General features: G+C 38.8%; 1 protein-coding gene across 1 annotated transcript in view; it reads left to right on the top strand.

The window, feature by feature from the left end:
- The window catches only part of LOC139719581 (uncharacterized), a 122,132-nt gene that overhangs the window by 93,333 nt on the left and 13,743 nt on the right, over nucleotides 1-15,056 (top strand). The window contains exon 33 of the mRNA XM_071630993.1: nucleotides 13,756-13,899. Coding sequence (XP_071487094.1) covers nucleotides 13,756-13,899 — 144 coding nt within the window. The remainder of the gene's footprint in view (nucleotides 1-13,755; nucleotides 13,900-15,056) is intronic.

Here is a 15,056-nt window from a genome sequence, read left to right as displayed (position 1 = left end):
TCAGCTCAGTGTAAACCCTTTCATATTGCAGTACAATTTTTATGACCCTTCCATACCCAGCTCAGTGTAGGCAGTGTAGGCAGGACAGTTTCCTATAACCCTTTCATTCCCAGCTTGTTGTAGATCCTTTCATTTGGCAGTACAATCTTTATAACCCTGTCATTCCCAGCTAATTGTACACCCTTTCATTTGACAGTACAATTTTTATTACCCTTTCATTCACAGCTTAGTGTAGACCCTTTCATTTGGCAGGACAGTTTCTATAACCCTCTTATTCTCATCTCAGTGTAAACCTATTCATGTTGCAGTACAATTTCTATAACCCTTTCATTCCCAGCTCAGTGTAGACCCCTTTCATTTGGCAGTACAATTTTTATATCCCTTTTATTCCCAGCTCAGTGAAGACCCTTTTATTTGGCAGGATAGTTACCTATAACCCTTTCATTCCCAGTTTATCATAGTCCCTTTCATTTGGCAGTTCAATTTCTATAATCCTGTTATTCTCAGGTCAGAGTAGACCCTTTAATTTTGCAGGACACTTTTTGTAGCCCTTTAATTCCCAGCTTAAAGTAGACCGTTTCATTTTTCATTACAGTTTCTACAACCCTTTTATTCTCAGCTCAGTGTAAACCCTTTCATATTGCAGTACAATTTTTATGACCCTTTCATTCCCAGCTCAGTGTAGACAGTGTAGGCAATACAGTTTCCTTTAACCCTTTCATTCCCAGCTTGTTGTAGGTCCTTTCATTTGGCAGTACAATTTTTATAACCCTTTCATTCCCAGCTAATTGTATACCCTTTCATTTGACAGTACAATTTTATAACCCTTTCATTCCCAGCTCAGCGTAGACCCTTTAATTTTGCAGGACAGTTTCTATAACCCTTTTAGAGTCCCTGCGATACGGTGTAATTTACTCACTGATAGGAGGCCAAAGCTTTTGAATTCCTAACGGTCATCGAGCACTATGCGGAGGGAAGGACAAAAAAATCTTGAAACTTCACCTCCTCGTATCTTCCTTATTTTATCACCAAATCCATTGAAACTTCAGACATATATCTAATATGGATATATCATCCCTCATAGGATTTTTGGGCGAAAGTGCTGATGTATCTTTCGAGGTATGTGTGTTTTTCTGTTTGAGTTGACCGTGGGAAAGGGTTACAATTTTTTCTAGACATAAGTCTGCGCCTGCATGAATATGCATTTGCTTAATATGTTGCTAGTCTGTATACACCAGACTGACTATCTGCAAAGTTTCATGTTGAAGCAATTAGTAGTAAGGTGAAAATAAGAGCACAGAATAAGACAACAGGATTTAAGAGAAAATACTGGACATGCCCAGCTAGTTCATCCTCCTGCGCATGCGTTCTCTTCTCGTCAGTGGACGCTTAGCCAATCAGCGGTGTCAGGTTGGGCGCAATGCGACAGGTTTCGGTTTTCGGTCCACAGGATGGTGAATAGGCAAGAGAGGAACCCTGCAATGTGCTTCAACTGTTTCGCCCTGCCTGATTTATTCTGAGTTCAGTGTAAACCCTTGCATTTTGCAAGACAGTTTGTATAACCCTTTTATTCTCAATTCAGAGTGGACTCTTTCATTTTTTAAGACAGTTTCTATAACCCTTTTATTCTCAGCTCAGTGTGGACCCTTTCATTTTGCAGGAAGGTTTCTATAACCCTTTTATTCTCAATTCAGAGTAGACCCTTTCATATGGCAGAACAGTTTATATATCCCATTAATTCCCAGATCTGCTCAGTGTTGTCCCTTTCATTTGGCAGGACAGTTTCTATAACCCTTTTATTCTCAATTCAGAGTAGACCCTTTCATTTGGCAGGACATTTTTTTATAACCCTTTTATTCCCAGCTCAGTGTAAGCTCTTTCATTTGGCAGTACAATTTCTATAACCCTTTTATTCTCAGCTCAGAGTAGACCCTTTCATATTGCAGGACAGTTTGTATAACCCTTTTATTCTCAATTCAGAGTAGACCCTTTCATTTTATAAGACATTTTCTATAACCCTTTTATTCCCAGCTCATTGTAGTCCCTTTCAATTGGCAGTACCATTTCTATAACCCTTTTATTCCCAGCTCAGTGTAGGCTCTTTCAATTGGCAGTACAATTTCTATAACCCTTTTATTGTCAGCTCAGAGTAGACCCTTTCATTTGGCAGAACAGTTTCTATAACCCATTAATTCCCAGCTCAGTGTAGTCCCTTTCATTTGGCAGTACAATTTCTATAACCCTTTTATTGTCAGCTCAGAGTAGACCCTTCCATTTGGCAGAACAGTTTCTATAACCCTTTTATTCCCAGCTTCGAGTAGACCGTTTCATTTTGCAGGACAGTTTCTATAGCCCTTTTATTCTCAGCTCAGTGTAGTCCCTTTCAATTGGCAGTACCATTTCTATAACCCTTTTATTCCCTGGGAATAAAAGGGTTATAGAAACTGTTCTGCCAAATGGAAGGGTCTACTCTGAGCTGACAATAAAAGGGTTATAGAAATTGTACTGCCAAATGAAAGGGACTACACTGAGCTGGGAATTAATGGGTTATAGAAACTGTTCTGCCAAATGAAAGGGTCTACTCTGAGCTGACAATAAAAGGGTTATAGAAATTGTACTGCCAATTGAAAGAGCCTACACTGAGCTGGGAATAAAAGGGTTATAGAAATGGTACTGCCAATTGAAAGGGACTACAATGAGCTGGGAATAAAAGGGTTATAGAAAATGTCTTATAAAATGAAAGGGTCTACTCTGAATTGAGAATAAAAGGGTTATACAAACTGTCCTGCAATATGAAAGGGTCTACTCTGAGCTGAGAATAAAAGGGTTATAGAAATTGTACTGCCAAATGAAAGAGCTTACACTGAGCTGGGAATAAAAGGGTTATAAAAAAATAGGGCGGTGAGTTGGCTCAGTCGGTAGCGCGTCTGCCTCACGATCACGCGGCCCGGGTTCGAACCCGAGTCTGGACTGAGCAATGTTGTGTGTAAACATACCGTCCCCTCTAGCAAGAGGCAAAACACTCTGTCCCTCGGATAGGACATAAAATGGAGGTCCCGTGTATGAGAGAGTCACAGCTCATGCACGTAAAAGATCCCGCTTCATTCATTCATCGCAAAGAGCAGGGTGTCTAACCCGGTGAAGTGGTCCTACACCACATCCAACTGGACCCCATGGAAGACCAGCTTAGTGTAGCTGAATATGGGCTATCCAGCCATCTTTACAGATGGAAAATGAACAACAACAACAACAACTCTTTCATATTGCAGTACAATTTTTATGACCCTTTCATACCCAGCTGAGTGTAGACAGTGTAGGCAGGACAGTTTCCTCTAACCCTTTCATTTGCAGGTAATTGTGGATCCTTTCATTTGGCAGTACAATTTTTATAACTCCTTTATTCCCAGCTAATTGTAAACCCTTTCACTTGGAAGTACAATTTTTATAACCCTTTCATTCCCAGCTCAGTGAAGACCCTTTCATTTGGCAGGAGAGTTTCTATAACCCTTTTATTCTCATCTCAGTGCAAACCCATGCATATTCCAGTACAATTTCTATAACCCTTTCTTTGCCAGCTCAGTGTAGACCCTTTTATTTGGCAGGACAGTTTCTATAACCCTCTTATTCTCAGCTCATAGCAGACCCTTTCATTTTACAGGACAGTTTCTATAACGCTATTATTCACAGCTCAGTGTAGACCCCTTTCATTTGGCAGTAAAATTTGTATAACCCTTTCTTTCCCAGCTCAGTGAAGACCATTTTATTTGGCAGGATAGTTACATATACCCCTTTCATTCCCAGTTTATCATAGACCCTTTCATTTGGCAGTTCAATTTCTATAACCCTTTTGTTCTCAGGTCAGAGTAGACCCTTTAATTTTGCAGGACACTTTTTATAACCCTTTAATTCTCAGCTTATAGTAGACCGTTTCATTTTCCATTACAGTTTCTACAACCCTTTTATTCTCAGCTCAGTGTAAACCCTTTCATATTGCAGTACAATTTTTATGACCCTTCCATACCCAGCTCAGTGTAGGCAGTGTATGCAGGACAGTTTCCTATAACCCTTTCATTCCCAGCTTGTTGTAGGTCCTTTCATTTGGCAGTACAATCTTTATAACCCTGTCATTCCCAGCTAATTGTACACCCTTTCATTTGACAGTACAATTTTTATTACCCTTTTATTCCCAGCTCAGTGTAGGCTCTTTCAATTGGCAGTACAATTTCTATAACCCTTTCTTTGCCAGCTCAGTGTAGACCCTTTTATTTGGCAGGACAGTTTCTATAACCCTCTTATTCTCAGCTCATAGCAGACCCTTTCATTTTACAGGACAGTTTCTATAACGCTATTATTCACAGCTCAGTGTAGACCCCTTTCATTTGGCAGTAAAATTTGTATAACCCTTTCTTTCCCAGCTCAGTGAAGACCATTTTATTTGGCAGGATAGTTACATATACCCCTTTCATTCCCAGTTTATCATAGACCCTTTCATTTGGCAGTTCAATTTCTATAACCCTTTTGTTCTCAGGTCAGAGTAGACCCTTTAATTTTGCAGGACACTTTTTATAACCCTTTAATTCTCAGCTTATAGTAGACCGTTTCATTTTCCATTACAGTTTCTACAACCCTTTTATTCTCAGCTCAGTGTAAACCCTTTCATATTGCAGTACAATTTTTATGACCCTTCCATACCCAGCTCAGTGTAGGCAGTGTATGCAGGACAGTTTCCTATAACCCTTTCATTCCCAGCTTGTTGTAGGTACTTTCATTTGGCAGTACAATCTTTATAACCCTGTCATTCCCAGCTAATTGTACACCCTTTCATTGGACAGTACAATTTTTATTACCCTTTTATTCCCAGCTCAGTGTAGGCTCTTTCAATTGGCAGTACAATTTCTATAACCCTTTTATTGTCAGCTCAGAGTAGACCCTTTCATTTGGTAGAACAGTTTCTATAACCCATCAATTCCCAGCTCAGTGTAGTCCCTTTCATGTGGCAGTACAATTTCTATAACCCTTTTATTGTCAGCTCAGAGTAGACCCTTTCATTTGGCAGAACAGTTTGTATAACCCTTTTATTCTCAATTCAGAGTGGACTCTTTCATTTTACAAGACAGTTTCTATAACCCTTTCATTTGGCAGGACAGTTTCTATAACCCTTTTATTCTCAATTCAGAGTAGACCCTTTCATTTTACAAGACATTTTCTATAACCCTTTTATTCCCAGCTCAGTGTAGTCCCTTTCATTTTGCAGGACAGTTTGTATAACCCTTTAATTCTCATCTCAGTGTAAACCTATTCATATTGCAGTACAATTTCTATAACCCTTTCATTCCCAGCTCAGTGTAGACCCCTTTCATTTGGCAGTACAATTTTTATATCCCTTTTATTCCCAGCTCAGTGAAGACCCTTTTATTTGGCAGGACAGTTACCTATAACCCTTTCATTCCCAGTTTATCATAGTCCCTTTCATTTGGCAGTTCAATTTCTATAATCCTGTTATTCTCAGGTCAGAGTAGACCCTTTAATTTTGCAGGACACTTTTTGTAGCCCTTCAATTCCCAGCTTAAAGTAGACCGTTTCATTTTTCATTACAGTTTCTACAACCCTTTTATTCTCAGCTCAGTGTAAACCCTTTCATATTGCAGTACAATTTTTTTGACCCTTTCATTCCCAGCTCAGTGTAGACAGTGTAGGCAATACAGTTTCCTTTAACCCTTTCATTCCCAGCTTGTTGTAGGTCCTTTCATTTGGCAGTACAATCTTTATAACCCTTTCATTCCCAGCTAATTGTATACCCTTTCATTTGACAGTACAATTTTATAACCCTTTCATTCCCAGCTCAGCGTAGACCCTTTAATTTTGCAGGACAGTTTCTATAACCCTTTTAGAGTCCCTGGGATACGGTGTAATTTACTCACTGATAGGAGGCCAAAGCTTTTGAATTCCTAACGGTCATCGAGCACTATGCGGAGGGAAGGACAAAAAAATCTTGAAACTTCACCTCCTCGTATCTTCCTTATTTTATCACCAAATCCATTGAAACTTCAGACATATATATAATATGGATATATCATCCCTCATAGGATTTTTGGGCGAAAGTGCTGATGTATCTTTCGAGATATGTGTGTTTTTCTGTTTGAGTTGACCGTGGGAAAGGGTTACAATTTTTTCTAGACATAAGTCTGCGCCTCCATGAATTTGCATTTGCTTAATATGTTGCTAGTCTGTATACACCAGACTGACTATCTGCAAAGTTTCATGTTGAAGCAATTAGTAGTAAGGTGAAAATAAGAGCACAGAATAAGACAACAGGATTTAAGAGAAAATGCTGGACATGCACAGCTAGTTCATCCTCCTGCGCATGCGTTCTCTTCTCGTCAGTGGACGCTTAGCCAATCAGCGGTGTCAGGTTGGGCGCAATGCGACAGGTTTCGGTTTTCGGTCCACAGGATGGTGAATAGGCAAGAGAGGAACCCTGCAATGTGCTTCCACTGTTTCGCCCTGCCTGATTATTCTCAGTTCAGTGTAAACCCTTGCATTTTGCAAGACAGTTTTTATAACCCTTTTATTCTCAATTCAGAGTGGACTCTTTCATTTTTTAAGACAGTTTCTATAACCCTTTTATTCTCAGCTCAGTGTGGACCCTTTCATTTTGCAGGAAGGTTTCTATAACCCTTTTATTCTCAATTCAGAGTAGACCCTTTCATATGGCAGAACAGTTTATATATCCCATTAATTCCCAGATCTGCTCAGTGTTGTCCCTTTCATTTGGCAGGACAGTTTCTATAACCCTTTTATTCTCAATTCAGAGTAGACCCTTTCATTGGCAGGACATTTTCTTATAACCCTTTCATTCCCAGCTCTTTCATTTGGCAGTACAATTTCCATAACCCTTTTATTCTCAGCTCAGAGTAGACCCTTTCATTTTGCAGGACAGTTTGTATAACCCTTTTATTCTCAATTCGGAGTGGACTCTTTCATTTTACAAGACAGTTTCTATAATCCTTTCATTCCCAGCTCAGTGTAGTCCCTTTCATTTAGCAGGACAGTTTCTATAACCCTTTTATTCTCAATTCAGAGTAGACCCTTTCATTTGGCAGGACATTTTCTATAACCCTTTAATTCCCAGTTCAGTGTAGGCTCTTTCAATTGGTAGTACAATTTCTATAACCCTTTTATTCTCAAAACAGAGTAGATCCTTTCATTTGGCAGGACATTTTCTATAATCCTTTTATTCCCAGCTCAATGTAGGCTCTTTCAATTGGCAGTACAATTTCTATAACCCTTTTATTCTCAGCTCAGAGTAGACCCTTTCATTTTGCAGGACAGTTTGTATAACCCTTTTATTCTCAATTCAGAGTGGACTCTTTCATTTTACAAGACAGTTTCTATAATCCTTTCATTCCCAGCTCAGTGTAGTCCCTTTCATTGGGCAGGACAGTTTCTATAACCCTTTTATTCTCAATTCAGAGTAGACCCTTTCATTTGGCAGGACATTTTCTATAACCCTTTTATTCCCAGTTCAGTGTAGGCTCTTTCAATTGGTAGTACAATTTCTATAACCCTTTTATTGTCAGCTCAGAGTAGACCCTTTCATTTGGCAGAACAGTTTCTATAACCCATTAATTCCCATCTCAGTGTAGTCCCTTTTACAGGACAGTTTCTATAACCCTTTTATACTCAATTCAGAGTAGACAGAACAATTTCTATCTCAGCTCAGTGTAGGCCCTTCAATTCTATAACCCTTCAATTCAGAGTAGACCCTTTCATTTTACATTACAATTTTATTTCCCTTTTATTCCCAGCTTAGTGGAAACCCTTTCATTTGGCAGTTCAATTTCTATAACCCTTTTATTCTCAGCTCAGAGTAGACCCTTGCATTTTGCAAAACAGTTTGTATGACCCTTTTATTCTCAATTCAGAGTGGACTCTTTCATTTTTAAGACAGTTTCTATAACCCTTTTATTCTCAGCTCAGTGTAAACCCTTTCATATTGCAGTACAATTTTTATGATCCTTCCATACCCAGCTGAGTGTAGACAGTGTAGGCACGACAGTATCTTCTAACCCTTTCATTTCCAGGTAATTGTGGATCCTTTCATTTGGCAGGACATTTTCTATATCCCTTTTATTCCCAGCTAATTGTAAACCCTTTCATTTTGCAGTACAATTTTATAACCCTTTCATTCCCAGCTCAGTGAAGACCCTTTCATTTGGCAGGAGAGTTTCTATAATCCTTTTATTCTCATCTCAGTGCAAACCCGTTGATGTTCCAGTACAATTTCTATAATCCTTTCTTTCCCAGCTCAGTGAAGACCCTTTTATTTGACAGGACAGTTACCTATAACCCTTATTATTACCAGTTTATCATAGACCCTTTCATTTGGCAGTTCAATTTCTATAATCTTTTTGATCTCAGGTCAGAGTAGACCCTTTCATTTTGCAGGACACTTTTTATAACCCTTTAATTCCCAGCTTAGATTAGACCATTTCATTTTTCATTACAGTTTCTACAACCCTTTTGTTCTCAGCTCAGTGTAAACCCTTTCATATTGCAGTACAATCTTTATGACCCTTTCATTCCCAGCTCAGTGTAGACAGTGTAGGCAATACAGTTTCCTTTAACCCTTTCATTCCCAGCTTGTTGTAGGTCCTTTCATTTGACAGTACAATTTTTATAACCCTTTCATTCCCAGCTAATTGTACACCCTTTCATTTGACACTACAATTCTTTCATTTGACAGTACAATTTTATAACCCTTTCATTCCCAGCTTAGCGTAGACCCTTTAATTTTGCAGGACAGTTTCTATAACCCTTTTAGAGTCCCTGCGATACGGTGTAATTTACTCACTGATAGGAGGCCAAAGCTTTTGAATTCCTAACGGTCATCGAGCACTATGCGGAGGGAAGGACAAAAAAATCTTGAAACTTCACCTCCTCGTATCTTCCTTATCTTATCACCAAATCCATTGAAACTTCAGACATATATCTAATACGGATATCATCCCTCATAGGATTTTTGGGCGAAAGTGCTGATGTATCTTTCAAGATATGTGTGTTTTTCTGTTTGAGTTGACCGTGAGAAAGGGTTACGATTTTTTCTGGACATAAGGCTGCGCCTGCATGAATATGCATTTGATTAACATATTGCTAGTCTGTATACATCAGACTGACTATCTGCAAAGTTTCGTGTTGAAGCAATTAGTAGTAAGGTGAAAATAAGAGCACAGAATAAGACAACAGAATTTAAGAGAATATACTGGACATGCACAGCTAGTTCATCCTCCTGCGCATGCGTTCTCTTCTCGTCAGTGGACGCTTTATAGCCAATCAGCGGTGTCAGGTTGGGCGCAATGCGACAGGTTTCGGTTTTCGGTCCACAGGGTGGTGAATAGGCAAGAGAGGAACCCTGCAATGTGCTTCAACTGTTTCACACAGCACCAAAACCGATACATCGTACTGCGTACCGCTTACGCCATGGATTTTGCATGGGTCGCAAGTGACAATGATCTCAATTTTTTCTGGACATACAACGTTTATCCTTGCGCCAAATGATACACAAAAGATATTTTGAACACAGTATGGGTATAGTATCCTACCTTAAGTCATAGACGGAAGTTTCATTTTGAAGCAACGAAGGAAAAAGTGAAAAAAAAATAACACTTTTTTTAAAGACCAAAATTTTCTGTTTTAGAAGCTAAGTTTCGATGTTATTTTCACAGGTTTATCCTAAATAAAACTCAAAATAACAAACATCGCAAGTGAGAGAATACTTTCCTCGTCAATTTGCTGTATAGATTTAATCATTTGTTGGCTTCTGAGGTGAGATATTGCGATTGTCCTGCAACACTTTCCCAGGGGTTTTGCGTACACAAGCTGTCTACTTTATCCAAATGAGGCTTCGACATGTAATGCTTTTGGCTAGTTAATTGCACCGTATCGACCTGCCTGATTATTCTCAGTTCAGTGGAAACCCTTTCATTTTGCAAGACAGTTTGTACAACCCTTTTATACTCAATTCAGATTGGATCTCTTTCATTTTACAAGACAGTTTCTATAACCCTTTTATTCTCAATTTGGCAAGACAGTTTCTATAACCCTTTTATTCTCAATTCAGAGTAGACCCTTTCATTTGACAGGACATTTTCTTATAACCCTTTTATTCCCAGCTCAGTGTAGTCCCTTTCATTTGGCAGTACAATTTCTATAACCCTTTTATTCTCAGCTCAGAGTAGACCCTTTCATTTTGAAGGACAGTTTGTATAACCCTTTTATTCTCAATTCAGAGTGGACTCTTTCATTTTACAAGACAGTTTCTATAACCCTTTCATTCCCAGCCCAGTGTAGTCCCTTTCATTTGGCAGGACAGTTTCTATAACCCTTTTATTCTCAATTCAGAGTAGACCCTTTCATTTGGCAGTACATTTTCTATATCCCATTTATTCCCAGCTCAGTGAAGGCTCTTTCAATTGGCAGTACAATTTCTATAACCCTTTTATTCTCAGCTCAGAGTATACTCTTTCATTTGGCAGAACAGTTTCTATAACCCATTAATTCCCAGCTCAGTGTAGTCCCTTTCGTTTGGTAGGACAGTTCCTATAACCCTTTCATACTCAATTTAGAGTAGACCCTTTCATTTGGCAGTACAATTTGAATAACCTTTTTTATCTCAGCTCAGTGTAGTCCCTTCCATTTGGCAGAAGAATTTCTATGACCCTTTCATTCTCAATTCAGAGTAGACCCTTTCATTTTACATTACAGTTTTATTTCCCTTTTATTCCCAGCTTAGTGCAAACCCTTTCATTTGGCAGTTCAATTTCTATAACCCTGTTATTCTCAGCTCAGAGTAGACCCTTTCATTTTCCATTACAGTTTCTACAACCCCTTTTATTCCCAGCTTAGAGTAGACCCTTTCATATTGCAGTACAATTTTTATGACCCTTTCATTCCCAGCTCAGTGTAGACAGTGTAGGCAAGACAGTTTCCTATAACCCTTTCATTTCCAGCTAATTGGGGATCCTTTCATTTGGCATTACAATTTTGATAACCCTTTTATTCCCAGCTAATTGTAAACCCTTTCATTTGGCAGTACAATTTCTATAACCCTTTCATTCCCAGCTCTGTGTAAACCCTTTCATTATACCCGCATACACGAATCAGCCTGTGTTTGTGTGTGTGTGTGTGTTGTGTGTGTGTGTGTGTGTTTGTTGGAGAAGGCATGGCCATGGTAACCAAAATTTCTCAAAGCCTTTTGGAGGCAACTCCTTCCACAGTTTTTAAGCAATTTATTTCTGAATTGGTATGTACAATTATCTATAGGTGTAGTTCTGCAAGGCGCATTTTTTGTTTGTACCAGATGAGGCGTTGCTATGGTAATGGCATATTTCCTTGGATATCTTGTGGAGTGAACTACATTCACAAATTTAAAGCATTTGAACTCAAATTTGACATACATGATGACATTGAGGTAGATGTGCAAGAAGTTTATTTTTTTTTGTCCGAGAAAGTGTTGCCATGGTAACCAAAATTTCCCTAAATCCCTTTGGAGTAGACTACTTCTACAATATTTTATTAGTTTATTTCAAATTTGGTATGCATAATGATCTGGAGGTGGAGTTATATGCAAGACATATTTTGCGTTTGTACCCACCAAGGTGTCTTCCTTAAATTTGAAGCAACTGTACTCAAATTTGGGGCAATGTTGGTTTTGATGTCAAAATCAAGTTTTTAGGTTATTTTGAAGCCAGTTTATTGAAGAAAACCTGTTTTATGGCCCATTTTTGGAAAAATCCACATTGTAATTGTAAATTGTACTAGGAACTGGTCCCCAGTGGGTTAAGATCCTGTCCCACAACTGGGGTAGCTATTTATCTTGGTGCTCAATTTACATTTTTCTGTCCAGTTCTGAGATATTTTTTGGAATCTCTATTGATAATGTGTGTGGGTATCGGCAATGCCAGTTGTTACTCTATAGAGAAAATCTGCCTAAATCGTATCTGTTCTATATCCTATGGGGAGTGAACTTTTATGTCCCTGACGTGTGCCTGCCACCACAGGGGCAACACTACAGGGTCAACACTCACTAAATGCGTCCCCACCTAACTCATAGTATGTGTGTATTTTTTAGCATTATTTCAGTACAATCCTTGAAAGCGTATCATAGATAGTAGAGTATATTGTTATAATAGCTGCGCAGTATAAATGTCCTTTATTATTATCATCATAGATGTGTTGCCTCTTTTCTGTGAGTATCATGCAATCATGTGATCAAGTACCATTTATGATTATGATAAATGCTTACACCCTTCTCACTGTTTCTTTCTCTATAGTGAATGTTGTTTGCCACGACCGTTTGGGAATCGAGAGTGGGATGATTCCAGAAGAAGACATCGCTGTTTCATCCATCCATGAAGGCAGCTCTGCTGTAAATGTTCGCCTCAACAGTGGGCTAAACTCTGATGGCTATGTCGGCTGGTCACCCACTGGCCAGGACCCCTCGCCCCATGTGACCTTTGACCTGAAGGAGGTCATGCAGGTGTCGGGAGTCATCTTGCAAGGAAGTGGGTCTCAGAGTGATGAGTATGTGACAAAGTTTGCAGTGTCTTTCAGTGTAGATGGAGAGGACTACCTCAATGTTTCTGACTCAGCCAATAACTTGCAGGTAAGAATAACCTTTTTTTTTCTCTTTCTAATGAGTGATAATGAATGAGTCATAAATTTTGAGGAGGTGTTTATTGATGACTTGTTATATTTTTTAAACAAAATTGTTGTTGCTCCCAGCATAAACCCCCCAAAATACAGTCTTGGATAACATAGTGAAAGCCATGAAGGAGCACAGATTGTTGGGATTTTCATTTTAAAGTTTTACATTTCAGGGTTCACAGTCTAAATACATACTATTTTGATTGAACCAAATATCTAATTCAAGATTGATTTAAAGCATGCTAGTCACAATCTTCTTTACCAAAAATAAACAAACAATATTTGAAACAAACATGTTTCCTCAGTGAAATTTTCACAAAAATAGGCCATCTTTGATGATTTTATGTGCATTCCAGCTACAAGCAGATTTTTATTTGGTATGTCTATATTGTTCTTTGTAAAGGAATTCACTGGTAGCTTTGACGCAGGGGCAGAAAGGGAAGTTTTGTTCCCAGTAATTCTTCTTGCGAGATTCATCCGCCTCTACCCCACTGAGTATAACAATCGTGCAACTATGAGGGTGGAACTTCTAGGATGCCCTGTAGAAGGTATGGTGAAAGATGAAATCCTACAAATGAAAGCAACAGTTTATAGTAGTTCTGCATATTACAGTGATGGAGAATGATAGAGGTTTATGAGGTCGGCCATAAATATGACCAGTTAATTTATACATCATTAATATTCCTACTTGAGTGTATTTCTTTGATTTCTTCCCTGTTTTTCATCCATAAAACTTTAAGGATTGCATGACTTGTCTTCCAAAGACTATGAAACATTGCATTTCCTTGCTTTCTTCTCATCTCAATGCTGTGGCATTGCTGACGATCATTTAGGTCATCGTATTTTTTTAGAGTTGTGTTGATGACCAGGAAGACAAGGCTAAACAGGAAAAAGTAGGTGCATATTTGCTCTAGGTTTAATGTGATTGTTAAAAATTAGTTTATCCTTTACAGCATGGTATCACCGATTTATCTAATCTAGCTCAAGATACCAGTGCATATGACCTGATCCCAAGCTCTTTATTTCTTGCCTACTGCCCTCTACTGACAGGTCGTGTAACAACAGTTCCATCGGTCACAACTCGCCACTGCTTCAGTGATGAGTTTACCTGCAACGATGGAGCGTGTGTACCGGGTGATGCTGTGTGCCAGGGAACGTGTGACTGTGGCGACTGTTCAGATGAGGCGCTATGTGGTGGGTGCAACAGTTTCCCTCCAATAATCTCCTTATACATGCTTTTCATTTGTGTATGTCAGTTTTGATACTAAAATATACTTTCTCTGGCAATCTTACTGCCAACTATACGTCGCATAAGCAGGACTACCACATCTTCCCAAGTACTACAGGAGGCTCCTAGAAAAATCAGATATCTTTGTATCCGGACACAGAAATATGAAAATCTCCTTTTAAAAAAAAATGTACAGTGTATGTATTGACTGTGCTGTCACAGCTGACTCTCTTCTTGAGTTTTAAAATTGATGAGTAATAACGATAATATGATATGTAATGAAAAAAAAACACCCTAAACTCTGATCTCCTCAATATTGTAGGAAGTACAACTACAGCAAGCTACACAACGGCCGAACTCACTACAGTGTACACTACAACTGCAGCAATCACTACAACAGCAGCAGTCACTACAACAGGTAAGATCTGAATGATGTTGGAGTCATGTGTTGTGGTATGAACAAGTGCAATGTTATGTTCCTTGAGCAAGAAAGTGAGTTAGCTCAGTCAGTAGCGAGCTTTCCTCACAATCCAAAGGACCGCGGTTCAATTCCCGGGTCCCACTGAGCAATGATGTGAGTAATCATGCCGTCCCCTCCAGAATTAAAGAGTCAAATCACTCTGTCCCTCGGATAGGACATAAAATGGAGGTCCCATGTGTGAGAGAGTAACAATTCACGCACTTAAAAGATCCTGCTTCATTTATTCATCCCAAAGAGCAGGGTATTTAACTTGGTTAAGTGTTCCCGCCTTACATCCAACTGGGCCCCATGGAAAACCAGCTATTGCAGCTAAATATGGGCTATCCAGTCATCTTCTCAGATGGAAATGAAACAAACAAACAAACAAAATATTTGTGAATGGGCCAACAGAAATATTCGATTTCTAGATGAAATAATGGTCATAAGAATAATAACTAAATACGCATTACTGCCAGTAATTCATTATTACTTGGGTGTTTTTTCTCCTCCATATCACTGCTCACAAATTCTATAATGAGTAGTGACTAAAGGTTAGAACATAGAGTGCTAACTGTTAAGTACAGTACTTGCTCAGGAACAGAGACATAACTTCTAGTGGAACTATTTTAACTATGTACACTCAATCTTATTTTCCAGTCAAGA

This window comes from Diadema antillarum, unplaced genomic scaffold (genome assembly GCF_040938485.1).
Source record: "Diadema antillarum isolate AM-2024a unplaced genomic scaffold, OU_Dant_1.0 scf00000112, whole genome shotgun sequence".
Classification (NCBI taxonomy): Eukaryota; Metazoa; Echinodermata; class Echinoidea; order Diadematoida; family Diadematidae; genus Diadema; species Diadema antillarum.
Note: the sequence above shows the minus strand (reverse complement) of the source record. Positions and strands in the feature narration are given on the sequence as shown.